The 24,272-nt window shown below is 36.0% G+C and overlaps 5 protein-coding genes across 8 annotated transcripts in view; 1 reads left to right on the forward strand and 4 right to left on the reverse strand.

The window, feature by feature from the left end:
* Positions 1 to 2,960: 2,960 nt before the first annotated feature.
* LOC132204518 (endoribonuclease Dicer-like) lies at positions 2,961 to 9,662 on the reverse strand. Of its 2 annotated transcripts, none has more exons than XM_059633060.1 (26): positions 9,568 to 9,662; positions 9,330 to 9,462; positions 9,086 to 9,201; positions 8,851 to 9,028; positions 8,662 to 8,787; positions 8,438 to 8,610; positions 8,259 to 8,387; positions 7,950 to 8,198; positions 7,707 to 7,896; positions 7,522 to 7,649; positions 7,219 to 7,462; positions 7,052 to 7,161; positions 6,631 to 6,994; positions 6,394 to 6,573; positions 6,129 to 6,342; positions 5,946 to 6,073; positions 5,718 to 5,893; positions 5,148 to 5,660; positions 4,870 to 5,095; positions 4,708 to 4,815; positions 4,432 to 4,650; positions 4,035 to 4,374; positions 3,762 to 3,982; positions 3,533 to 3,701; positions 3,399 to 3,477; positions 2,961 to 3,339 (listed from the first exon to the last, which is right to left on the reverse strand). In XM_059633060.1, exons 2-26 carry the CDS (start codon positions 9,435 to 9,437, stop codon positions 3,180 to 3,182), a joined length of 4,848 nt encoding a protein of 1,615 aa, XP_059489043.1. In that variant the 5' UTR covers positions 9,438 to 9,462; positions 9,568 to 9,662; the 3' UTR covers positions 2,961 to 3,179. The 2 variants fall into 2 exon arrangements, with proteins under 2 accessions (XP_059489043.1, XP_059489042.1); XM_059633059.1 differs by having other exon boundaries at positions 9,549 to 9,611.
* Positions 9,663 to 9,903: 241 nt separating this feature from the next.
* On the forward strand, positions 9,904 to 22,808 carry LOC132204142 (DNA-binding transcriptional regulator BolA). 3 transcript variants are annotated; one of them, XM_059632430.1, is made up of 4 exons: positions 9,904 to 10,224; positions 10,336 to 10,404; positions 10,470 to 10,577; positions 22,231 to 22,808. In XM_059632430.1, exons 1-3 carry the CDS (start codon positions 9,973 to 9,975, stop codon positions 10,548 to 10,550), a joined length of 402 nt encoding a protein of 133 aa, XP_059488413.1. In that variant the 5' UTR covers positions 9,904 to 9,972; the 3' UTR covers positions 10,551 to 10,577; positions 22,231 to 22,808. The 3 variants fall into 3 exon arrangements, with proteins under 3 accessions (XP_059488413.1, XP_059488414.1, XP_059488415.1); XM_059632431.1 differs by lacking the exon at positions 22,231 to 22,808 and adding an exon at positions 16,441 to 16,688; XM_059632432.1 differs by lacking the exon at positions 22,231 to 22,808 and having other exon boundaries at positions 10,470 to 10,578.
* On the reverse strand, positions 10,563 to 15,006 carry LOC132204635 (uncharacterized). Its single transcript, XM_059633257.1, has 10 exons — positions 14,840 to 15,006; positions 14,512 to 14,774; positions 14,084 to 14,271; positions 13,889 to 14,030; positions 13,584 to 13,831; positions 12,358 to 12,587; positions 11,835 to 12,082; positions 11,608 to 11,783; positions 11,425 to 11,551; positions 10,563 to 11,022 (listed from the first exon to the last, which is right to left on the reverse strand). Exons 1-10 carry the CDS (start codon positions 14,878 to 14,880, stop codon positions 10,784 to 10,786), a joined length of 1,902 nt encoding a protein of 633 aa, XP_059489240.1. The 5' UTR covers positions 14,881 to 15,006; the 3' UTR covers positions 10,563 to 10,783.
* LOC132204636 (uncharacterized) lies at positions 15,237 to 18,806 on the reverse strand. Its single transcript, XM_059633258.1, has 8 exons — positions 18,580 to 18,806; positions 17,886 to 18,154; positions 17,489 to 17,797; positions 17,196 to 17,427; positions 16,420 to 16,542; positions 16,039 to 16,322; positions 15,604 to 15,912; positions 15,237 to 15,552 (listed from the first exon to the last, which is right to left on the reverse strand). Exons 1-8 carry the CDS (start codon positions 18,699 to 18,701, stop codon positions 15,323 to 15,325), a joined length of 1,878 nt encoding a protein of 625 aa, XP_059489241.1. The 5' UTR covers positions 18,702 to 18,806; the 3' UTR covers positions 15,237 to 15,322.
* LOC132204141 (cGMP-specific 3',5'-cyclic phosphodiesterase) overlaps positions 20,383 to 24,272 on the reverse strand; it is a 30,723-nt gene continuing 26,833 nt past the window's right edge. Inside the window, exons 16-20 of the mRNA XM_059632429.1 lie at positions 22,407 to 22,560; positions 22,198 to 22,343; positions 22,061 to 22,144; positions 21,790 to 21,999; positions 20,383 to 21,308 (exon numbers count right to left, since the gene is read on the reverse strand). Of these exons, the coding sequence (XP_059488412.1) occupies positions 20,982 to 21,308; positions 21,790 to 21,999; positions 22,061 to 22,144; positions 22,198 to 22,343; positions 22,407 to 22,560 (921 nt within the window). The 3' untranslated portion in view covers positions 20,383 to 20,981. The remainder of the gene's footprint in view (positions 21,309 to 21,789; positions 22,000 to 22,060; positions 22,145 to 22,197; positions 22,344 to 22,406; positions 22,561 to 24,272) is intronic.

Consider the following 24,272-nt stretch of genomic DNA (forward strand, 5'->3'; position numbering starts at 1 on the left):
GAGACATGTTTAGCGCCCGAAAGCGGATTATGTCCCGCCATCCCAAGCGCCAACTCCAACAGGATCTCTCTTCAGATTTCAGAAATCCTGTAAATAAAAAAATGCATCACAATTTCGTAACCAAAAAATTGGAATTTATATTTACTGAAAATATAATATTAAGTATTAAGATCACACTTACCGATTATTCGATTGAAACGAGAGAATTTGCAGTCGATGTGGCTGGTTTCGGCCTCTTTCTCAGGTTAAGGGTCGGTACACGTGGTGTGGCACGCCACCTGTGCCCTTCCAGGTCTCCTGCAATTGAGCCTATGAAGGACGCTATTCCAGATGCAGTCTTTAATATCCACGCAGAATTTGGCTCCTGCAGACAGCATATATATGTTTGAAAAATTAATTTAATGAATCCCACCACGTGAGGGATTTTTTGCAGTCGAAATTCATGATGAGTTTGCCTCTCATTTTCTCATTTTGCTTTCCTTCCTACGAAATAAAATGGAACGAAATCTTTTGAAGCATTTTAGCTTCTATATGAAAATAAAAATGCAAAAAATTTAGTAGCATATGAGTGAAATACCAATATATGTGTATGTACATTAATTTTTTTACATTTTACGGAGCTTTACGGTCGATTTAGGGAACGTTTTCAGCCCGAAACTCCAGCTTCTGCCATAGCTTTTGAATTCCCGATGGTCTTGAAGGACGATTTTGGTCTACAAACACTTTCTTTGAGGAAAATAGTCACAGTGTTAACACAAAGAGTCACGAAGCACAGAAAAAGTACGAACAGAAACAATAGAAAGGAAGATCCAGTAGACTGAACACCTGGAGTACCTGGACTGTGGAGGGCGGGAAAACGCTGGAACAACAACAATAGCCAACCAAAAAAACTTTCGCGTTGAAATGAATTCCGCAAAACGTTTTAGAATAATTTTGATATCCATCACGTCTGAAATTGCTGAAACTTTTACTTAAAATTTCAAAATTAATCAATCGTGTATTTTAAAAGCGGCAAAATTGTAAACAATTGAAAGCAATTTGTTTTTTTTTTATGTTGCCTACACTTGCAAAGAATTTCTGAGAATTTTTGCAATCAGAATTGGCGGGTATTTAGGCGAGCTATATTCGTCAGATTTATCACTAATGCAGAAATGATTTTGATTTATTTTATTTACTGTCTGGACTGACTGAAGTATCCGTTTCAACTCTACTTCAGCGGCGGTTTCTGAAAATCCAGAATAAGAAAAACAATTTAATTAAAATTAAATTTAATAAATAACTGAATAAATAACAATAAAAAACTGAATATTAATATAAAACTGAATAATATTGATATTGAAAAAGAACGTGTGCAACACTTACCACTAACCCTTACAGAAAATAGTTTTTTTTTTTAATTTTTTGTAGAAAGGATCCTCATATTTTTTAAGGTAAATGGAAATAATGTTCGCAGTGAATTGCAATAATTAATTATATTTTGTAATTTGAATTTTTCAGGGTTCAGATAATTTTGCTAATTTTTTCAATTCTTTAATAAAAAATATAATATGTAATATGATATTTTTTAACAAAATGTGCTTGAAACGCGTTTTGCAGACAACTCGATCCATTGCGGCTACTGCGATCATCGAACTTAGGATTTTATTTTTTTCAACTAAAACTAAAGCCTAGTATAGAGAAACAATTATTAATCCTTGACCATCTAATTAATTACACGAATCCTTTTCCTGCTTTTACACGTTTGCATTGGTAAAGTTAATGCCAAAATTCAAGCAGTGACCTGGCCTAAATTAATTGAGCGCAAGAAAAGCTAGAAAGATTTTTGCTCCTTCTCTTTACCTGTTTACCACCTGTTGATGAAGTTGTTAAGAAGATAAAACTTATTAATATTCCATTTTGACAAAATCAGACAAAATATGCAAAAAAAAATCATGAGTATGTAATAGGAAAAAATTACTTAAGCAAACAATTTATAGATAAACCAAATAAAAAAAAAAGTTGGAAAGGAAAAAACATTTTTTAAATTATTCATATTGGAATAAGAAAGAAAACAGGAAATTATAAAATCCTGTAATAAACCATTTGAACTGTGCAATCAAAGAAAAAAATTGCAATTTGCCGCAGTATAAATCGTATAAATATAAAAGCAAAGCCAAGTGATTTTTTTTAAAAATAATATTTTTAAATTTGAATTTGCGTTAAACTTGTGATAAACTTTTGATCCTCTAAATGGAAACAAAAAACTACGTTACACCTATACCTTGTTTAATTGTATGCAAATTAGGCAAATTAGCAACGAAACCTCCTCTCTCTCTCTCTTAGCTCATTTTCTACAAGAGGCTAAGGTGAACAAACTGGCAAACACTAATTATGCAATATAACGCTGCTATAGCAGTCCCTGCGAGAATGACGAAGAGGGTTTTCGGAGAGTGATGTGGGTGCGCGCAAGTTTAATGCACAGCCAAACTTTGCAGAGCCAAGTAGTTTTTGGTGGAATGCTTGCTTGGGACTTGGGGAGCACTTGTCATTAAAACCAGCACTCTGCTCGCCCTTGAGCACCTAATTATTTGGGGCCGCTCATTTATTATGGAAACCTCATTTGAGTGTGCGTTCCTAGTCCGCGAACTGCTGCCGAGAGTTGGCGAAATTGAGTTTTCAAAGACAATCAGCTCTGCGGTGAATAATTCAATTTTGGCCCGCAGAGGGAATGTACTTTGATTGAATTGACAATAAGATTGGCATGTGTATTTATACCTGCGATGACCCCGACATAGACAAAAGGCACGAGAGTAATTAAGAATATGTACTCATGGGTAGAACTCTCTTCAATACTAATCAATAGGTGCAGATCTAAATCCAGAAAATTTCATTGAATAAAAAAAAGTGACGTTAATATTCTATTTAAAATGCATAGAAGGCATCAATTGGTAACAATATCAATACTAAAACGTTGATTGTTTCTCAAGTCAAATTTTCTTTATTGGCTTTGACTCTGATGTTTATAACAAGCATTATAAAATTTAAAATTAAATGTCAAACTCTTTGTGTTTGAAAGACTACAAGCAAAAGGAAGCTCATATCGGAAGAATCATAAGAACAGGAAATTTGATTTTAAATGCTTAAACTTCAAATATTGCATTAATGCAACAGAAACAGTAAATTCTCATATGATGTATAGCTTAGCTTTCACCAAAGAAGAGTCTCAAAGCACCCTTTGCAGCAGCTCGTTTTGCCTCATGTTTGTTGGCACCGCTCCCGACACAGGAAACTTTCTCACCATTCTTGTATATCACAATTTTGACCTGAACACCATTAATTCCATCAATGCTGTATGGCTTCCTAGAATGTGATATTTTGATTTATAGTTTTTTTTTACATGGAATATTTTTTCTACTTACCCAATTTCAAGATCATGTGCTGCGACACTCTCGTGCAACTTTCGAACAGCATTTTTAGGCACTGTGGTACCAAACAGATCTAAAACAAAATAAATTTTTAATGGAAGGTGACAAAAATAATTAAAAAAGCGTACCAATTGCAAATTTCATCAGAGGATAGATAACTCTCCACGTCTCCACAAAATCTTTACCACAGTCCAAGAAAACGGCTCCGACGATGCTTTCAAAAATATCGCCCAAGACCTTTGGAACTTCCAGCGCAATTCCAATGCTGACGTTGCATTCTTGAATCAGCAACAGATGCTAAAATATGAATAAATTAACAGTTCAGAAATTATTCAAAATAAAATAGAGCTTAATTACATCATCACTAATTTTGTGGTTGTTTCTCTGTTGGAACTCGACAAAATTTTCAATTCTGCTAGCAAGGGTTGGATTATTTTCCAACAGGAATGTGTGGAATCCATATCGGACAGCCAGAGATGCAAAAGTGACATTGTTGACCAGAGCAGATCTTAGATCAGTCATTTCACCTGGGTTGAGGTGAGCAAACTTCTCATAAATGTGAGCAGTAACGAGGAAGTCTGAAAGTGGAAATTTGAATTTTTTGTTTTACAATTTGTGAACTCAAATTACCTAAGACTGCGTCTCCTAAGAATTCCAACCTCTGATTTGAGTTGGTCAGTCTGTTTAAAACGTATGAAGGGTGTGTGAGGGCCTCCAGCAAGAAGCTGCAGTTTTTGAACTTGTAGTCGAGGACAGTTTCCAATTTCTCTGCTTCAAGCAGGTGCAAGTTGGAAAAGCTCTCAGGGTCAGGGATTGTTGCATTTTTTATGTTCGATGGGACAGGATCACTCATGATACTCTTGGCAGAGTCAGGCAGAATTCCGAACCAAGTCACAACAGATGCGGCCAAAACTGGTCCACACGTCTCAATGTACGAACCAAGAACAGCTTCAACACAATCAGCAATGTTCTGATGGAGAAATGAGAAATTATAAAAGTATCTCAAATATTAACCAAGAGCAAATACCTTGTCTGGGATCACAAGCTGGTTCAAGAATGCAACAAGAGTTGTCTCACTGGGATTGTCTTCCTCGTAGTTTTCAAATACCTCGCGAATGTACTGCACGTTAATTTCTCCTGAGAATTTTTCCTCCTCATTGAAAACAATAGAATTCAAAACACCAGGGCTGATTTCAGATGCATTGATCAGGTAGACAAGTTTATTAGGCACACTCAAATTTGGAACCTTTTAATAAAAAATAATTATAGTATTTGAGCTTTCTTAATTCCAAAAAAGTATTACCGCCCAGTCAGATTTTGGCTCAAACTGTTTGTGGTTCAAGATGTTGGGAATTCCCTTTTTGAGGGCGCAGTAGAGGAGGTTCCTGTTTCCAACCAGTTTACCTTTTGCCTAGAAATAATTAAAAGTAAAAATAAATTATTTATAAAATATTTCTAAAATTACATGAGTCAAAATCCCTTCCGACACATCGTAAGTTGTAAATAGGTACAAGGAGGTAATCAATTTCAGGTATGCATCCCCAAGGGTTTCGAGTCGTTCCATGTTCACCGAATCATTGGCAGACGTTGTGGTGATTGCGGCATACATTGTCCTCAACTCGGGTCCTCTTTGCAAACTTTCCTCGTCTGGAGTTAGCATTTTGATTGGGTAAACAGTGACACTTTGATCTCTAAAAAAGACATTAATTATTTTGCTGAGATACGCCAATCTAAAATTAATACCTTTGAAAAAAGTAATCATTGTCTTTTGTAGAGAGGTTTTTATCCTGCACCAGAGAGGACGAGGTGAAGGCGGAAAATTCCTCCAGCTGGCCCCAACTGACGCCTTCAAACAAAAGTTTGTCAGGGTCGATAGGGTCCTTCTCTCCCCACGGACAATTGCTTTCATTCACTTTAGGCACATGACATTGAAGTCTCGGCAAACCAAAGCCTTGTGACTTGGGACTGGTCTCAGCTACAGGAGCCTTTCTCGTCGGCAGGGCAATAAAATCCTCCCATTTGGCCACTTCTACAGAGCCGAGTCTGCACTCCCTGTTGATCGAAGAGCGCAGGTCGTTGGCATGAAGAAGGACGCTTGTCCTGTGCAAAATTGAAGGCAGGAACACTGCCTTCAGCCAAATCTCAGCACTGACTAGGTGATTGTGTCCGGAGAGCCGACAAAGCTCTGGAATGAAGATCTCGGCAAATTCGTCGTTCTCGTGCATAGCTTTCCTCGTAATTACCAAAATCTCTCCCCTGAAATTTGCAAGAAAAAAAAATATTAAATTATTTTAACGTTACAAAAATACTTACTTTGGGTTAAGGAAGTTAAGTTTGGCAGTGATTTGCTTGACGCTGACCAAAGGTTGGGTTAAAATTTTCACCTCGGCACCCCACTTTTCAGAAAAGTATTGCTTGTATGAATCATAGTTATTTGGAAATGGGGTCATTGGGCTTGCATCAAACTGAACTTCAGTTACAAGATAGTTCTATATAACAAACAAGAATAATCTAGTAATATTAGAAATCTTTGATAATTACGCCGACTGATTTGGTTCTGTAGGTTGGAATGATCACTTTGAGGTGCAGATCATCAAATCTGGTAATTTCTTCAGGAACATGATTCACTGAGAAGTCTCGGCTCAACTTTACTTCATCCAGATCCCCATCTAAAATAAATTACTGCAAACATTTCCTTTTCTCAAAGAGGCACAATGTTGTTACCTTCGGTAACAGGAGCAATGAGAAAATTATTTGAGCCACTTTCAAAGTTCCAAACCAAAAAGCTTTTGTCCAACTCCAACAGTTTGCCAAAGAGGAAACTGTGGAAAGCTTTGATTTTGTCCAATAATTGCTGCTGGAGTGTAACTGCGTGCACTCTGCGTCCAATGGAAATGTCAACTCTTCCAGCATTGGTGAAAATAGGGAATTTGCAAATCTGGAAACTTAATATTTAGAAATCGGACAATAAATGCTAAAAGAATTTCACCGTTGGCAATTTCTTAGAGGCTAGGATGGCAAAGTTCTCATTTTTACTGCTGAGCAGTTCGAGGAATGTCTTCCGTCGTTGGTCGTCTGCAGGAACATTGTACATTGGCTCAATATCAATGCTGTGCACAAAGACCTCAGATGCTGATCCTGGAGCGCAACCAATAAACGGAGATGGTGCCTAATGAGCAAGAAATTTGAAGTTTAATTTTATTAAATGAGGAAAGAGAATTCTCACTTTGACCATGTGCACTCTGCGCCTGTTTTTAGTGCCAGGATCAGGTAGATCAGGATGCTTGTCATCCTTAATCCAGTTGGGGAACAAAATCGAGTCTGTTATAATATCCGCTTGGACTTTTGAGTAGCAGCTCCGCAAATTATCATCCAGCTGGCCGGCTAGGTGGAGTTGCTTGATTGCTTCAAGTGCGCACTTCTTCTTCGCAAGCTGAACTCGGGTGCTGACTGGCCCTTCGATAGGGTCGACTAAACTCGACTGAATGGGCAAGAGGACACAAACAAATTTCTCTGACAGGCTGACCTTTTTACAGAACCAAATTGGAGCTGGAATGGAGAACCTGTCGGCTCCCAAGGTGTAGCAGTATCTGAAATATTATGGGAAATAATTAATTCCTCCTCCAAAAAAATCTATCAATGCTGACCTGTAGAGCATACTGATGGAATTCTCCGATGTAGCCATAGCACCAGCAGGAGTAACATAAGTGGCAACATCATCGATCACAACATCCTCCAACTCTTCAACTTGTTGCAGCTAATTGATTAATTGAATTGATCAGAAAAAGATTTTAATTATTTGGTGAAGGCCAACCTCTTGCAATTTGTCCTCCAGTTGTTCATAGATTCTCTTTTCATTCTTGAAATTCTTTTCTGCCAGTTTTAATTGGAGCACAACATACTTTCCATTCCTGTCTCGGGCACGTCCCTTGCTCTGGATGAAGGAGCAGAATGTCTTGATTGTGTCAAACTTGATGACCAAATTGCATGACGGAATATCGATTCCTTCCTCCAAGATGTTCGAGGCTACCAGCAAGTTGAGCTCATTTGAGGCAAATCTAAAATAAGACGATGATTTCAGAAATTCTTTTTTAAATGAATTTAAAGTTGGCTTTACTTGAAAACGCTCTTCCTTGTTTGTTTATCTAACAAGAGAGACAGATAAGTGCAGTAAGCATTCTCGGCTTGGCCGACAATGTAGTCTGGTTTAATTTGTGCAAAGTCAGGATCCTTCAGACTCAAAATCTGAAAAATTGAAATATAAATTTCTCAGGTTTCAATACTTAATAGTTTACAATATACCTTGATGATGGTATACAAGATTTTTGCACTCAGCCTCCTCTCCACAAAGATCAAAGTTTTGATAGCTCCAGTTTCTAAAATTTCAGCCCGCAGTCTCTCAATGCATTTCAGTACTTTTGGCGACGAGAATTTGTTGATTTGCTCCAACGAATCACTGGCCTCTTGACTCATAGCAGATTCAATCAAATGCCTTTAAAATGAAAAAGTAAATAAAATCATTTTATAATTATATACTCGGCATACCTGATGACTTCCAACTGAGACATAACCATTGCGTACAACTGTCTTGCTTCCTCGATCTCGGCAGCATTGGCAAGGCACTGCAACCTGTTGCGGTGGCACTGAATGGCGATACTCCCTCCAAAAATCCCAAACTCTTCTATCTCTACCAAAATATCTGTCAACTGGCGCTGGATTTTTCTAAAGAAAGCGCCAGGCTTCACCATTGGTTCGCCAGGTGCCAGTATTACAAGTTCAGGGTCAACATGAAAGCTGCAGAAGTGTTTAGAGTGAAATTTAACAAAATTATCTAAAAATTTATGCTGAATATACCTAACAGTTAAGCTTTCCATCTTCAAGTCATTCTCTAAAAGGGTAATCAGTCTTTTCACTGTTTTCATAACATCATGATGTTGGACGGGGTCACACTCGATGATTTCAATTTTTGGGTCAGCATACATCCTAAAGAAATGTATTGGTTAAATCAATGATAAAAAAGTCAAAAAAATTACCCCTTGATCAACTCCAATGAGTCAAGTTTCACTAGTTTGCTGTGCAAGTTGCTCTCCAAAGAGGCAACTTCTTTCTCTAGTTTGTCTGGAGCAATATTCTTTTTAATCAAAGTGGCAGTCAAACCAAGAATCCTCGGCATCCCCGGCTGGTCCTTGTAGTGCATTCGCATGATCTAATTATCAATTTAAAAAGGAGAAAAATGTAATATAGGAAAAATTCGAACCATGTTCATGGGGTGATTGGCTGTGGCATGGTGACATTCGTCAAAGACGAGCAAGGCGACTTGGCTCAACTGCAGGAACCCTTTGTCCAAAATGTCCAGCAGAATTTGACTGCCCATCACTAAGACCTATAAAGTTGAAAGAAAACTCTACCAATTATGCATACAATTGTAAATAAATAAGAGACTGACCTGATTTTTTACAAATTCCTCTGTCCACTGATCTTTGTCCCAAAATTCAACCTGCATGTAGCCATTGTAGGATCCAATGGCAAAGGGTGTGTATTTCCTAAGGACGTCCGCCTGTTGGTCGACCAGAGCAACTCTCGGTGCTGTGAAAATGATCCTCTTTCCATTTTCTAAAAAAGGCCTATGGAAAACAATAAATATTGAATAAAACTCTATTTTAGAAATAATAGCTTATCACCTTTTGATTTCGTCATGAAAACGTTTGATCACCACAATTGAGATGTAGGTTTTGCCAGAACCAGTTGGCACATAGACGATGGAGTTGCTTTCAAAGGCAGTTTTTGCCATTTGAATCTGAAAAAAAAATTCAACAGATAAAAACTTAATCAGAGATATATGAAAATAATACAAACATCATTATCAAAAATTTTAAACGAAGCGAATTTTCTAAAATTACAAAAAAAAAATGCATCCTACTATACCTGATACTCGCGATGTTCAAAACTATGTTCAACAGCTTCATCTTCCAAATCTTTGCGTTCAGTCGTGCGCCTTTTCTTGCCAAATTCAGAATCCTCTTCTTCTGTCATGTCTACTTTGTGTTTTAAGCCGGAACTGCAATCAATATCAGCCATGATTTTATTTATGCATTGCAAAAAGTTTGATAAGAACTCAAGAAATGCCGGGGAACGGGGAAGTACCAAATTTTGTTGTACTTACGCCTCATTCGTAAAAATAACACTCTCCGGTGCAACTGCAAAACAAAAAATTTAACATTGTTGATTTAACATCTCACATGGCCAACCACGCCCACATGGTTGCCCACATGTTTATGGAAAAGCGCAAGGGGTGTACGGATAGGAGATACTTTTTTACAAAATTAAATATTTACATTTTGGAATGAATGCTTTAAAAAATGCAAAATCTAGAAGTCAAAAGTAAAATTTAAATAAAAAATTGTAATTTGTCTTTTAAAATCTGAGATTTTACAATTGATTTTCCATTTAATTTAGCTCTGATTATTCAAATCTTTTGTTTACACTCCATTCACTCAGTGTTTTCAATTGAACAAGTTTTGCAATCGGTAATATTTTCGGGACGTCAATTCTGAAATTTGAAGACTTGATGCTTGCCTTTTGTCGAAGGAGAGCTTTTTCCCAAGTGTTCGCCCTCTCAGTCAGAGATCTAAGCGTGCGAATGGAGTCCACTTTAGGCCCTGTCGCTCAGAAAATCGAGAGCAAAATTCAAACGGGAGCTGAGCCGCACCATTTGGAAATCATAAACGAGTCCTACATGCACAATGTTCCCAAAGGCAGCGAAACGCATTTCAAAGTCGTGGTCGTGTCCAGCAAATTCGAAGGAATGCCGCTGATTAAGGTACACGGCATGACAATCTTGTCATTAGATCTAAATTATTAAGTGTCATAAACACGTCTTGACCATTTTCTTTTGCAATATGGTAATAAAAATTATTTTATGTATTTGCAGAGACACAAGTTGATTTACGGACTGTTGGAGGAGGAAATGGCCAGCGGAGTGCATGCTCTCGCAATTGAGGTTGGAATTTTCCCCTTTTAATTTTGCAATTTCCATTTTAATAAATATGTCATCTTTGTCAACAGGCAAAGACTCCGAGTCAGTGGGAAAACAGCGATCAAGTTGTGAAATCTAGTCCGGCATGCAGAGGAGGATTCGGAAAGTAGGCAAGAGTCATCTTGGCAGTTAATAAGGTATTTATTATCAAACTCCGATCTTACAATCTTCAGCGTAGAATATATAATTTGCGAAGAGAAAAAAGTTATTTCAAAATATTTGATAGGGTTAAATGCACAGATTATATAATTTGCTTTGGAAAGACACAGCTCGAAAAATATGCGGATTTTAAACGTGTTATAGAAGTAGTTTTAAATGCAGAAATTGCGGAATTTCGTGTGGATTAAACGTGCTTTGGTGTGAACATGAGCATCCTGGTAAGCATCGTGGTGGTGCAGGGAATCTGCTTGTTTCCGTGCATGTTCGGGTCGCTCGACTGCGACTCAAAACCCATGGCAACCTTTTGAGCCACCAGAGTCATCAGGGTGAGGAGATCAAGGGTGGTGCCACTGCGACGGAAAATTTCGCACAGGGCCTGCATGAACCAGGAGCCTCTGTTCACATTTCGCCAAGAATAATAGCCTGAAATTAAACGAAAAGATAAAGTTAATGATGTACCAGAATTAAAGATTAAATTTGTAGCTGAAACACCAAATTAAAAACTGGCTCAATTTGGAGTTGGATTTAATTTGAAAAAAAAATGAAGATTTTTACGAATTTAATCACTTAAAACCTTTTTAAATAAAAATTAGCTTTGATTTTTAATTTATTCCAAATTAAAAATCTAAATAAGAGAAACATACAAATTAAAAAAGGGATTTATCAATATTTTTAAAATTTGAAGTGTTATTTTGATTGAATACTGACAAAATTATTTTTATGCATCCGGATTAAATTTCTTTAATCATTCAATCTTTTTTACACAAATTTCTTTTAAACTTATCAAATTAAATTATTTAAGGATTAAATTAAACTTTATATTACCAGGCACAGTTGAAAATGATATGAGAAAGTCAGCGTATGTAGGGATTTTGTACCCTATCTCAGATTTGTAACCATCATGCTGGGTGGTGAGCATCACACCCCTATCCAGTCTATCACCCTGACAAGCCTGAAAGAATTAAAAAATTAAGCCTCTTGTTAATTAAATTTGATGAAAATTTCTACCTGAATGAAAAACAGTTTAGGCTTGCCGGCGAGGGTCGGGCACTTGTCAGCTGTGAAAGGGTTCCAAAGAAGTTCAGGCTTGTACTCAGTGTCCTTGGCGTACAAAATTTTGTCCTCGCCGTGGGAAAGCACCACAATGGCAATGCAGTCAGCATCAGAGTGATTTTCTTTGGCAGCTGAAAATTTCCCAAATTAATTTCAAATCAAATTTATAAATTTTATTTTACCTTTATTTACGACGTACTCGATGTCGCTCAAGATGAGGTCCTTGTGCAGCGTGACGTCGAACCCGAGAGCCTCGAAAGTGTCCCTCAGATTCTCTCCGTCCACGTTCGTTCCATTTCGGACGGATAAATTGCTCATGTTGAAGAACTCGTGGTTGAAAATGATGGCCTTTCCACGACGGTTGTGCGTCATCTTGTAGTAGAAATCGTGCTTCTCCACCGACGCCTTGGCCAATCCAAGTTTATTCTGACTGGAAATTGAAAAAAAAGTTTAATTTTTTTCCTGCAATTATATTTTAAATTAGTTTGTCATTTTTATAAGGAAAAAGTCGGAATAGGTGCGGAGTGATGTCATCGAACCCGCCAAGTTAAGATTGCATGTCCCAGTATTGATCACGATAGCCCGCTCGGAAACAACCGCGCACTGGAAGTTGCGAAATTCCACTGCGGAAGGTCCGACGGGGTCGACGAACTTCCAGATTTCCTAAATTTTTTCAGATTAGAGTAATTTTGGACATTTGTATACCTGCCGAAGCCCCAGGCGTCACCCTGGTCGGCGCCGTTGTTGTCGGCCGAGGATTCCTCGGCGGTCCTGTTGTCGGACGAGTCTAGCTGCGACATTGTCCCTTTTTCCTTGGAGCACCGGACGAACGGAAAGAATCGACCTTTTTCCCACGCACTGCCGAATACCTTCTTCGTTTTGAATCGCGCCGAGATATCTCTTGATTTCTTTCGAGAGGTGTGTGTGACGCAGACCTACTGACTTGAATGCTTTGCTTATTGCGAGTGGCGACCACAACAAACAACAGATGCGCGTGTCCAAGGCCGACTGGAGGGAGAGGTAGGTCGGCGCGCCGGCTGCGCCACTGCGCGTTGACTCACCCGACGATGTTGCTGCGCAGTCACGATCGACCTGCCTTGGGTCCTTTACCTTTACCTAGACTTTTTTTATAAATAAATGATGCAATAATTCGCAATTTTTAATTAAAACACAAAGAAAGGTGGAATTTTTATATTAAATACAGGTGAAAATTCAGTACTTATCATTTGAATAATTCCAAATTTCAAGTCAATTAATTATTTATTCATAATTTAAACTAATTGGATTGCAATTTTTTTACAATTTTAAATAACAGATTTTAAGGATTTTTTTTAATTCGATTGCATTTCAATTGAATCAAGATCTATTTATTATTCTTATTACAGATTTAATGACTAAATTATAAGCCCAGGGAAGAACATTTTTTTTGCTTATAATATAAATGTAAATCCTGATAAAACGCTTTTTTTTTAAATATGCAAATTTAATTTATTTTTTAAATATAGCATTTTATAATTTTGTAAAATTTTAATTGTCTACTATTCTGCCTATTTTGTGATCTAATTATAAATTTATGAGATACAAAACTCAATCTTCCTGCTCTCCCTCTTTTTATTATTTAGAAATTACAATTAATATTGTTTGTTTGAAGAAATTGTCACTCGAGGAAATGTGGAGATCGGGCTTTTCCTTGTTACAGAAATTGTTTTTTAATAAAATACAAATGGCTCTGTTATTTGTCTTTGAATAAATAAAAAACAATTTCTGCAACGATGTAAAGCCCGATCTCCACATTTCCTTAAAAAAAAATAATGATAATAATTAATAAGTAATAATAAAACTATCTAAACTATGCAATTTTTTTGAGTGAATATTTTTGAGCATTTTCATCTTTTATTTTACTAGTTTTCTTCTTCTAAGTTTTAAGGATTTATACTCGGAGGAGCCAAAATTAAATCCTTTGTCAAACTTGAAGTAAAATACGAGGCCTGTTTAACCCTGGGATGAAATTCATTTGCGATCTCCACGTCAGTCTCATTGCATTCCAAGGCAATCGCGCGGTTCACTTTGGTCATCCATTGGAAAATACTCATTCTATGCGTTTCCTCTTTCTCAAGTTGGTCGCACAATTTCTGGATGAACCAGCTCCCGTCTTCAGGGTGTCTGAAAGCCACATGACCTGTAAAATTATTAAGATTAATAATTGAAATTATTCATTTTTAATTAAATTGTTTACCTTCTGAAGTTGCGAATGCGAAAAAGAAATCAATTCTATTTGGAATTATGTGGATTCCCGCGGTTTCCTCTGTCAAATCTCCGATTCCGTCAACCGCAATGCTGCATTCGGTTCCTGTGTCCACCTTGCTTCCTTTACATGCCTAGAATGAATTTTTTCTCAATCAATTTATGAAAATCAATTATGTAAATTTACTTGGATAAAGAAAAGTTTGGGTTTTCCTGCGAGTTGCGGACAATTGCTGGTCGTGAAAGGCTCGCACAAATCTTCGATGGTGATGAATTTGTCACCCTCCACCGTGTAAAGTTTTCCATGTTCATCACCATGAGACAAATAGCAAATTATTAGACAGTCTTCGTCAGCCACATCAGGGTCTTTTTTAACTATATACAGAGAAATAAATAAAATTATTAAAATATTTTACCTAAAAAAATTCGCTCGAGAATCTCTTTTTGTGCTGATTTTTTTAATTAAAGAACAAAATTAACCCAGGCTGACAGGCTCAGATACATTTATTTCAATAATTGTTACAAAAAAAATTGATCTGAGCATGGGTATTTAAATATAATTTAAAAAATGTCTCATACAATATTTAAAAAAATTTATACTAAATTTTTTCAAACCTTTGCCAATGACGTAATCAATGTCCGATTTATTGACGTTCTGATATCTGTTGACAATGAATCCGTACGATTCGAAAACTTGCTTCAATCGATCCTCATCTTGCTGGCTTCCTTCTCTAGGCTCGGTTTCGTTGTGGAATTTGATCTGGTTGAAAATTATCACTCGTCCGCGCCTTTTCCCGTTCATTTTGTAAGCATCGCCACCTGAAATTTGCACAGGTGCTGGAAAATTTTGACTCGCTTCAAAAGTGCTGGTGCTCGGACTAATATTATCAGAGAATCAAAATTAAAAAATTATAAAAATAAAATATATTAATTTAAAACACACCTGTGCCCCAAAGGATTGGCGTCTGCAGACATTTTCAACATTTCTGTTTGTAGACAAAACAAAAATGAATAAGAATATTTTTATATTTCTGTTTGACAACAACAGGTGACTGTGTGTTCTTTGCTAAATCAGCATCACTATTGTTATACTTTCCTGCTTGCTTGATTTCAAAGACTATAAAGTCTAATCGCATGTTCACCTGTGTTCACCCACAATTTTTAAATTTTTTTTATCTAATCTTTGCAAGTGGATTTCACAGCTATCTTTTTAATGGCGTTGTCAATAATTAAAAAGTAAAATAATTTATTAGCAAGCGAAATTTTTCTTCAATTATAAATTCGGATTTTTTTTATTTATTTTAGTGGATATTCATAAAAAAAACTTCATAACTTAGAAAAGTCATAAATTTTATTTTCTAATTATTGTTCATTATGGTCATGTTTTTTCTAAACTTTTTAAAATTGTTGCGAAAGAGATCATTCGTCAGTTTTCACTCGCTTTGACACCGAAAATGAGATCTTTAGTAAGCCTCGAGGTGAAAGATGGAATCTGCTTGTGCTTTTTTTCCGAAGATTTGTACTCGATGGCCACGGTACCCACAACCTCCGTCATCAAGTGGAAAATGCTTCGCTCGTGACTGTCGTCCTCCATCAGCTTGGCGCAAAGCTCCTGAATGAACCAAGATCCGGTCCCTCTTCTGTGTGCAACGTAGCCTTAGAAAAACTCAATAAGTAATTATTTTTGTTCAATATTTAAATTAAAACCTGGAATGGTGGAGTAGCCGAAGAAGAAATCTGCTTCGCATGGTATGGTGAAGTAGCTTTTGTGTCCGAATCCAGCCGAATCAGTGGATATCTTCTGTCCCTTGTCTTCTTTTTTACCCATGCAAGCTTGGATGAAGAACAATTTGGGCTTCCCGGCTAATGATTTACAATTTTCTGCGGTGAGCATCTCCACCAATTTGATCAGAGAATATTTCTTGTCCTTGGCGTGGAGTAGGTCTCCTTCTTTCCCATGAGTCAAAATTGCAATCGCAACGCAGTCTGAATCGGTGTGGTCAGCTTTGACAATGTCTAAAAAAGAATAAATATTTATTAATTAAAATCCTAGTTGTAATAAATTTTTGATATTTAAAATTTGAAATAATTTTCATTTGAATGGGCCAGTGAAACTCGTTTTATTTTTGCAATTAGTTATACCTCTGTTAATCACGTATTCAATGTCAGATAAGCGCAAGTCATCTCCTATATCAGGGACATGGAAAGCGTGCTTTTTAAAGGCCTTCTCCAGTGCTGCTTTGTCTTTGTCGGTTCCGTTCCTTGGTTCCAATCCGGACGTCTCACTAAACTTGTTGTGGTTGAAAATCAGTGCAACGCCGCGTTTCTTGTAATTCATGTTGTAAAAGCGAGCTTCCTTTTTCGTTTTTATTACTGGAATGGAAGTTGGGTCATTTTGGTTGTTCACCGGGACTCGTGAAGTGAATCTGAAAATTTTTAATTCGGTTTCATAAAATTTCTTGAATTTAAACTGTTTCTAGGTACTAAAGAGAGACAATTAAAATAAAAGTCCAATTGACTCACATTTTTTTTAATTGCTTGAAGGAAATGTCGGTTTCGTCTTGAGCACCGCCGACTGCGCCTTCCAGCTCCATTTCTTCGACTTGGTCATTCACAGTCTCGTTCAGAGGAAGATTGTTGCCGTCACTTTCCATAATTTATCCTTTGAGAAATAAATTGTAGCACAAATATACTCAAGAGGTGTCTGCCAAGTGCCAACGTGGGCTTGTTTTGATACTTTCCGAAGCGAGAAGCGAAATAAACTCCGCCTCTTTTGACGGCAGCGCCGAGAATAAAAAATAAATCCGCGGTCAACCCGCGGCATCTGGAATGTATGCAACCCACGCAACGATTGGCTTTACAATTATCTGACTCTTTCTTCACAAAAAATAGTAATTTGGAATATTTGCCAACTGAAACTGAAGCATTCAATTTTTTATTTGGTGATATTTGATAAATTTATGAGTTTCGCCTGTCACTGGTACCACTATTTACTTTGTTACAATAACAAATATTCACTCTATAAAGCGATAATAGAATTAAGGGAAGTAAGCGATATCTTTTTTTTTTCTTTCTGCCCAGTGACTTTAAAAACTCTTATCGCATGTTCACCCTGTAATTTAATCTAATCATATTGCAAATGCAAGAAAAATTCACGGCTATCTTTTAATGACGTTGATAAAGTTAAAATTGTGCATTTATTTGTTCATCAAATTCACTCCTTTATATTTCTTGATTATCAAAAACTAGACCATGTTTTTCTTCTATTAATTTTATTTTAACATCAACAATTAATTCACTGATTTAGATTCATTTTTACACCAAAAATTAAGTCTTTTGTAAGTCTTGAAGCAAACGATGGAATCTGCTTGTGATTTTTATCCGAAGATTCGTACTCGATGGCCACCGTGCCCACGACCTCTGTCATCAATTGGAAAATGCTTCGCTCGTGACTGTCGTCCTCCATCAGTTTGAAGCAAAGCTCTTGAATGAACCAAGATCCAAAACCTATTCTTCTATGCGATACATATCCTTTAAAAATTTATATAAAATTAGTAAATATATTTTTGGACAAAAGTTGCAAATAAAAGACCTGGAACGGTGGAGAAGGCAAAGAAAAAATCGGCTTCACATGGGATGGTAAAGTAACTTTGGCTGGATTGGTTGAATGAATCCACAGATATTTTACGACCTTCGTCCTTTTTTTCTCCTTTGCACGCTTGGATGAAGAACAATTTTGGCTTTCCGGCCAACGCTGGACACTTGTCAGCGGTGAGCATGTCCGATAATTTGGACAGAGAATATTTCCTATCCTTGGCGTAGACCATGTCTCCTTCATTTCCATGCGACAAAATTGCAATTGCAACGCAGTCGGAATCGGAGTGATCAGCATTCACAATTTCTAGGAAAAAACAGCTAAATTTTAATTGGTTTTTATTGAAAAATAATTCTTTATTAAATACTAATCACGCATTTATAATTAGTTTTACCTTTTTTAATTGTGTATTCAATGTCCGAGATGCACAAATCATCTTCTATGTTCGGGACATGGAAAGCGTGCTTTTTGAAAGCATCGACCAGCGCCGTCTTGTCTCTGTCCGTTCCTTCCCTTTTCGGCAATCCATAAACATCAAATTTGTAGTGGTTGAAAATCAGCGCCACGCCGCGGTTCTTGTTATTCATGTTGTAAAAGCGCGTTCTCTTATTGGAGGCAATTGCGTTGTTCTCCGTAGGTGTCATAACTGATGCATTGGAAAAGCTGAAATTAAATTTCGTGAGAATTCAAAATTATTTTATTTTTTTTACTGAATTAATTATTTCCTTATTAAAAAATATACCATCCACCGGAGTCAGCATTGATTGACTTTTTATTTGAATTAAGACATAAAAGTTTTCAAAGAGAGATTTACATTTAACAATTACAAAAAATTAAAAAATAAGTTATTTATAATAAATAAAATAATTAACATTATAAATTATTGATGTTTTATTAAAAAATAATTAAATTTTTAGATATTTCTGAAAAAATTTAATTAAAAATTCGACTTGAAAGTCCGATTACATCGAAAAAGAAACTTAATTTAAAATTTGGCTACAAAAAATCATATCAGGATGATTCCAATGACTTTTTTTTAACCGCCAAGAGGCAAATAAATCATTTGATAATCCTTTTTAAACACTCACTTGTTTGTAATTAAGGACATATCTGACTCGTCTTGAGCACCACCGACGGCTCCTTCCTGCAGGTCATCGACTTGTTCAATCACAGAATCGATCAGAGGACGATCGTTTCTGTCACTTTCCATGATTGTTAATTCTGATTGTGAGGAATTAAAAACTATATTGCGTATTCAAGGCGGATCCGACGCACTCCGCCTTTATAAGCAGACTGATCACTAAGTGGCCCTGCCGTCGTGGCAGAGTCGAAAAAACTGACGTCAACAGCCCTCTCGCGGTGTGATATGATGTTTTATTAAGCCAGACCGGTTATAAAAAGAGCTCTAGGTCAGCTGACTAATTTAATGAACATATCTTACGGCATCTCAGTAACATTAAATCTTACAATTGGAATTTTAAATTTAACGCTTTAATAATAATAATTTATACCAGCCTAATTTTTTTTTTGCAATCTTTTAAGTAAAAAAATTTAGGAATAATTTTTAACATATATCAGCCTCAACTAGTTCTGCTCTACGGCAAGAGGAATATAACGTCAATTTCAGTGACAAACAATGAACCTAATAATCCATCCGAACATATTTTAATTTAAATAAACGTTTAATTTAAAAATTTTCACTTTTCTAAACCAGCCTGGACTAGTTCTGCTCTACGGCGAGAGGACTATAACGTCTATTTGAGTGACAAACAATGAACCTATATAATAATCCATCCGAACGTCTTCAATTTAAATAAATTAACGTTGAATTTAAAAATTTTCACTCTTGTAAACCAGCCCGGTCTAGTTCTGCTCTACGGCGAGAGGACTTTAACGTCAATTTGAGTGACAAACAATGAACCTAATAATTCATCCATCCATTCGTAGCAAATAGAAATCGGCACTTGAAGAATTATTCAATACAAATTTTTGAGAAATAAATTTATATTAATTTAATTCTGTTATATTTTCGGGTTTAATCACTCTAATCCTAATTAATTTTGATGCATATGATATACAGATTTTATTGTCCTACACTTCAGCCATTTCATGCAAGTAGATTTTATTCATTAATTTTTTAAATCATTTGTAATTAATAATTTTCTTCTATTTAATGCTGCAGGGATTTGCAAACAAAATATAAAACAAAATGAACAAACAATTGAATCACAAATGATCAATGATCAATCAAATGAAAATTTTAATGCAGGCAAATCATTCACAAAATGCGTCATCGTAGCAAAGAAAGATTTATTTCTTCCTACTCTTCGTCGTCAGTTTCCTCAATTTCAAGTTGAACTATTGAGGCCTCGGTCACGAAGCCAAAGCTCTTGTGAGCTGGGTGGAGGCGCACGACCTCGTACAATTGGCCGGCTGGTGTGGTCAAAACCATGCCAATGTTGGCGATCCTGGCAGCCTTGAGGACTGAGGGCCGCGGTTTCGGCCGTCTTGGCGGTATCGATGTAAATGTCCCGAACTTGAACCGATGTCAAACAGGTCACCATGCTTGGAACTGCAACGGTTAAATGTAATTTTTTGTTAATAAAATCATGGCTTTTAGGGAGTTTAGGGAGTTTTATTTTTTTTTTCAAAATTGAAATTTATGAAAATTTCATCAAAGTTCATTAAGTTGTGGGTATCTCAAATTAAAAATTATGTGGGGAAATTTTCAGTAAAATTTACTTTCGGTAGATACCAAAAGCTCCTCTCTAAACTATTTTTTACTCAAAGAAATTAAAAACATTTTAGGGGATCAGATTTAATGAAATTAATAAATAACTTTCAATTTTTGGATGCATATATTTTATTTTTCTACACATCTACATCAGCCATTTAAAGTCTATGCAAGATTTTTTTATTTTATAATTTTTTTGTTTTATCATAGACTAATTATTATTTTTTTTTCAATTCTAAAGAGTATTAAGTATAGTATTGATGCGCTTGAGAAACATGGAACATTTTTTCATATCTTACGAGCTACACAGTCTTTTTAATTTAGATGTTATACACTTTTCTCTGCTTTTTTTTTAATTATACATTTTTATTTTCTCGCTCGTTCGCGATTTATGTGGTAAAAAATATAATACTCATGTCTCAATTTTAAGCTGCTCTCTGGCGGTTTATTTATTTACAGGTCAGTTAAAAATCTCCAGCTTATCGTAGTTTTTTATTGGGCCTCTCACACATTTTTTTTTTTTTGTAAACTATAGGCTATATTTACAAACCTACATTTAAATTATTCTAGCGGCGCAGCTGCTAGACTTGGAACATTTGAAATAAATAATCACATTTTAAATTAATATCACAAATTAAAATTATACAATTTTTTAGTGGAAATTTAAAAATTGCTCAATGGTTAAGAAAAAATAATTTAATTTTGAGCTCAATTAAATTGGTAAACACCTATCGACCAAATTTGGAGTCCATAAAATTACATGATGATGCACTTTTTCTTCTTCTTCTTGTGCATCACTGTCAGCAAAGGTCCCTCGTCGGCCTCGGAAGGGGGTTTCGGGTCAAAAGTGGGCAAAGCGTCGGGCGTCTTCGGTCCGGGTTCCTTGATTGTCTTCTCGAGCCCGGTTTCAAACTCCGGGGAGCTCAACTCTTTGGTTGGGGTGGGGGGACTGGTTTTGGCAGAAACACCTTTGTCGAAGGACTTGTCCTTGGACTTGAAGGTGTAGTGACGCAGACTGCTGAAGCGGTGGCCGCCGTTGCGCCGCGAGAGACGCGTCAGCCGCCCTGGGTGCTCCGAAAATTGCTAAAAATAATTGATAATTTAATAATTTTGTAATTAATAAACTGAAAGTCCCAGTTTAAACGGAAGTTTTAACTTTAAATACAATTCAGGATATTTTAGTTTAAAATTCATTTTAAAACAAAATCATTAGCTTGATGTTTTCAGAAAAAATTGAACTAATTATTTAAAAAAAGGTTGCAATTGAAACGATTTGAGTTCTGAAAAAAATATTTAAAAAAATATTGAATTAAAATGTCTAAAAATGTCTAAATGTCAGAAATTTTTAAAAGTCCAACTATTTCCCAAAATTAAATTTTATGTGAAAAATTGCAGCCTTACATTTTTTTTCAATATCAATTACATTTTGAATGAAATTGGAAAAATTGTAAAGGAGTTAAAATAAATAAAAAGACTTTAAGAAATGTTATATTATTTGATTTTATTCTTGTCACTTACTAAAATTGAAATTTACCATCAAGTTTTATTATTTTTTACTTTTTACCTTTTTCTCTTGATGCAAAGTGGTCACCGTGAATTCAATGTCCTCAGGTTCACAGGTTTTGGTGAATTCCTCCACAGGCTTGTCAATTGTGTCGTGGTCAATCCAAGTCAGCCCCATTTCCACCTTCTCGGCCAAATCCTGCCAGTTTTTCCGATTCTCCATGCAGCCCTCGTAAAGTGGCAGCATCCACGGGAATGTATCAGACAAAACCTGTTTAAGTTAAAAAAAATTCAGTCAATTCACAGTGGATATAATTTCGGTATGGATTTGCCTTGTAAAGCGGCTTGCAAATCACATCGATGAACCCCACTTGCATCTGGGGCAGTTCGTCTTTCCTCTCTCTGTCCATCATGGCCTGAATTTCCATTTTTAAATCACTCCATTCTGAATGAAATCTTTGTGACTCACAATCGGTTGTTGATTGAGTTTCAATTTTTCCAGATCGCCCTGGTCAAAGAACTCGTCTGCCACCAACTTGGCCATTTTGTGCTGGATTTCCCACGGCTTCGCTATGGCACTCACATCACAAGCTGTCATCATCATTCCACACAGCACTGGAATTACAATTTTTAATTAAAGAAAAGTAGTGATGATAAAAATGCTGAATTTATATCAACCTTCTTTTTTCTCCTCGCTCTGCCAATCGAACTCTCCGTTTTCGACCAACTCCAAAAAACTGCTGCGCTTCTTGAAGTACATGGCCAGGTCGGTGGACAGAATGGCCGTCTCAACCACTTTCATCACTTCTCTGTAGTCTTCGGTTGATAGAGCCTTGAAAAAATGTTTAAAATTTAATAAAATTGTCTACAATCAAATTCAAAGTTAAAAAATATTTGAAGAAATTATTCTCTTTAATTTGTGTCTTAAAATTTAAGCGTTGAACTTTCTTCTAAAAAAGTCTTGATGAAAAATATTTGTGAAAATCATCGTTAATGGGATGTAATTGTAAAATAACATTGTTTAATTTAACATAATTTGAAATCCAAAAAATAAAAAATAAAAATACTTCTTACGAGAATAAATTTTCTATGAAATGTCAAATTCTATGAATTACAAATAATTCTTTGTTTCCCACTAATAAAACTTTAATCTTGATTAAGTTTGCAAATAAAATCAAGGTTTAGTTCTATTTTCAACTTTTTCAACTCGTCCAACAATGATCGAGTTAAGTAAATTTTAAGACCAAGATTTTCTTAATTTTTTTTTAACTGAATTGGAGCGATATAAAGATAATTTGATGAATTTTCAGTATTTTTACTTGGATAGATTTTGAGCACAAAGATATTTAAATTAAAAATTCTGACTAAAAGCAATGCTAATTTTCAAAACTTAATAAAAAAAAACTATCCCAGAACGACCTATAAAAATGATAATTTAAAATTTAAACTTAAATGGAAATGAAGCGATCAGGCTTTTCCTTGTTGCAGAAAATTGTTTTTATTCAAAAAACAAATGGAAAACAATTTTCTGCAACGAGGAAAAGCCCGATCGCTTCATTTCCATGATCATCTCCTCGAGTGTCAACTTCTTCAAACAAATTAAACATAAATTTCATTTGATTGGATTTTTAGATGATGAATTTCAATAATCTCTAATTACTGATTTTTAAAATGAATTATTTTTTAGCTCAAAATCTCTTTTTTAAGTTGATTCTAATGATCAAATTTTTTACTTACTCTGCAATAATTGTACAAACTGCCTTGAAAGTTCAGTTTTTATAAATCATTGAGAAATTACGCTCGTTAAAAATTGATTAAAACCGCATAGCCTCTTGATCAGCAGAAGCGAGCAGAGCAAGGACGCGAAAAGTGCTCTCATTGTCAGATCAGACCTTTTGTGTCTAGAGCCGCTGAACGAATCGATACTCAATCTGCACACACGAGTATCAAAACGTAGTTCAGCGAGCTTTTTCGAGGGCGGCTCTAGAGAGGAGCGCTTTTGTTGTAACGCGAATTGCTTTTCACGTGTGTCAGCCTGGGTCGCTTTTAATAAACGAAGTTATGTCTCATTTCCTTGACTGCTCTTAGCGAGGCCGGCTGGTTTTGCCGCCGCCGCCAGCAAACACACAACGGCATGAATAAAAAATCAATAATTGCGTCAACTGACGAGCCCTTGTTTGCATAGCGCCGCTCGCTGCCTTTTTTCATTCCTTGGCCGGAATTTGCCAAGTAAATCTTGTTTGTAGCTGTTTTTGGCAGCAGAGCCACCGCTCGTGTTTTATGCAAAACGCGGCGCGCGGCGCAGGCTTTGCATTATTTACACCCAAAGTCTGCGCGGATAATGGAAATCTAAGCAGACGGAAAATTGTGAAAAGCAAGACCGAAAGGGTTCGTACATAAATTGCGAAGGAAATGGGCGCTTTTGTTTGTTAATGTTGCGAAACAAAAAAATTTGTAAGCTACTTTTTCATTAAAGTTGTAAAGTAAAAATAAGTAGCGTTCCTAAATGCGCAGTCTTTTCTTTCAAATAGAAAATTATGTTTT

This window comes from Neocloeon triangulifer, unplaced genomic scaffold (assembly GCF_031216515.1).
Source record: "Neocloeon triangulifer isolate White Clay Creek 2 clone unplaced genomic scaffold, ASM3121651v1 ptg000022l, whole genome shotgun sequence".
NCBI lineage: Eukaryota > Metazoa > Arthropoda > Insecta > Ephemeroptera > Baetidae > Neocloeon > Neocloeon triangulifer.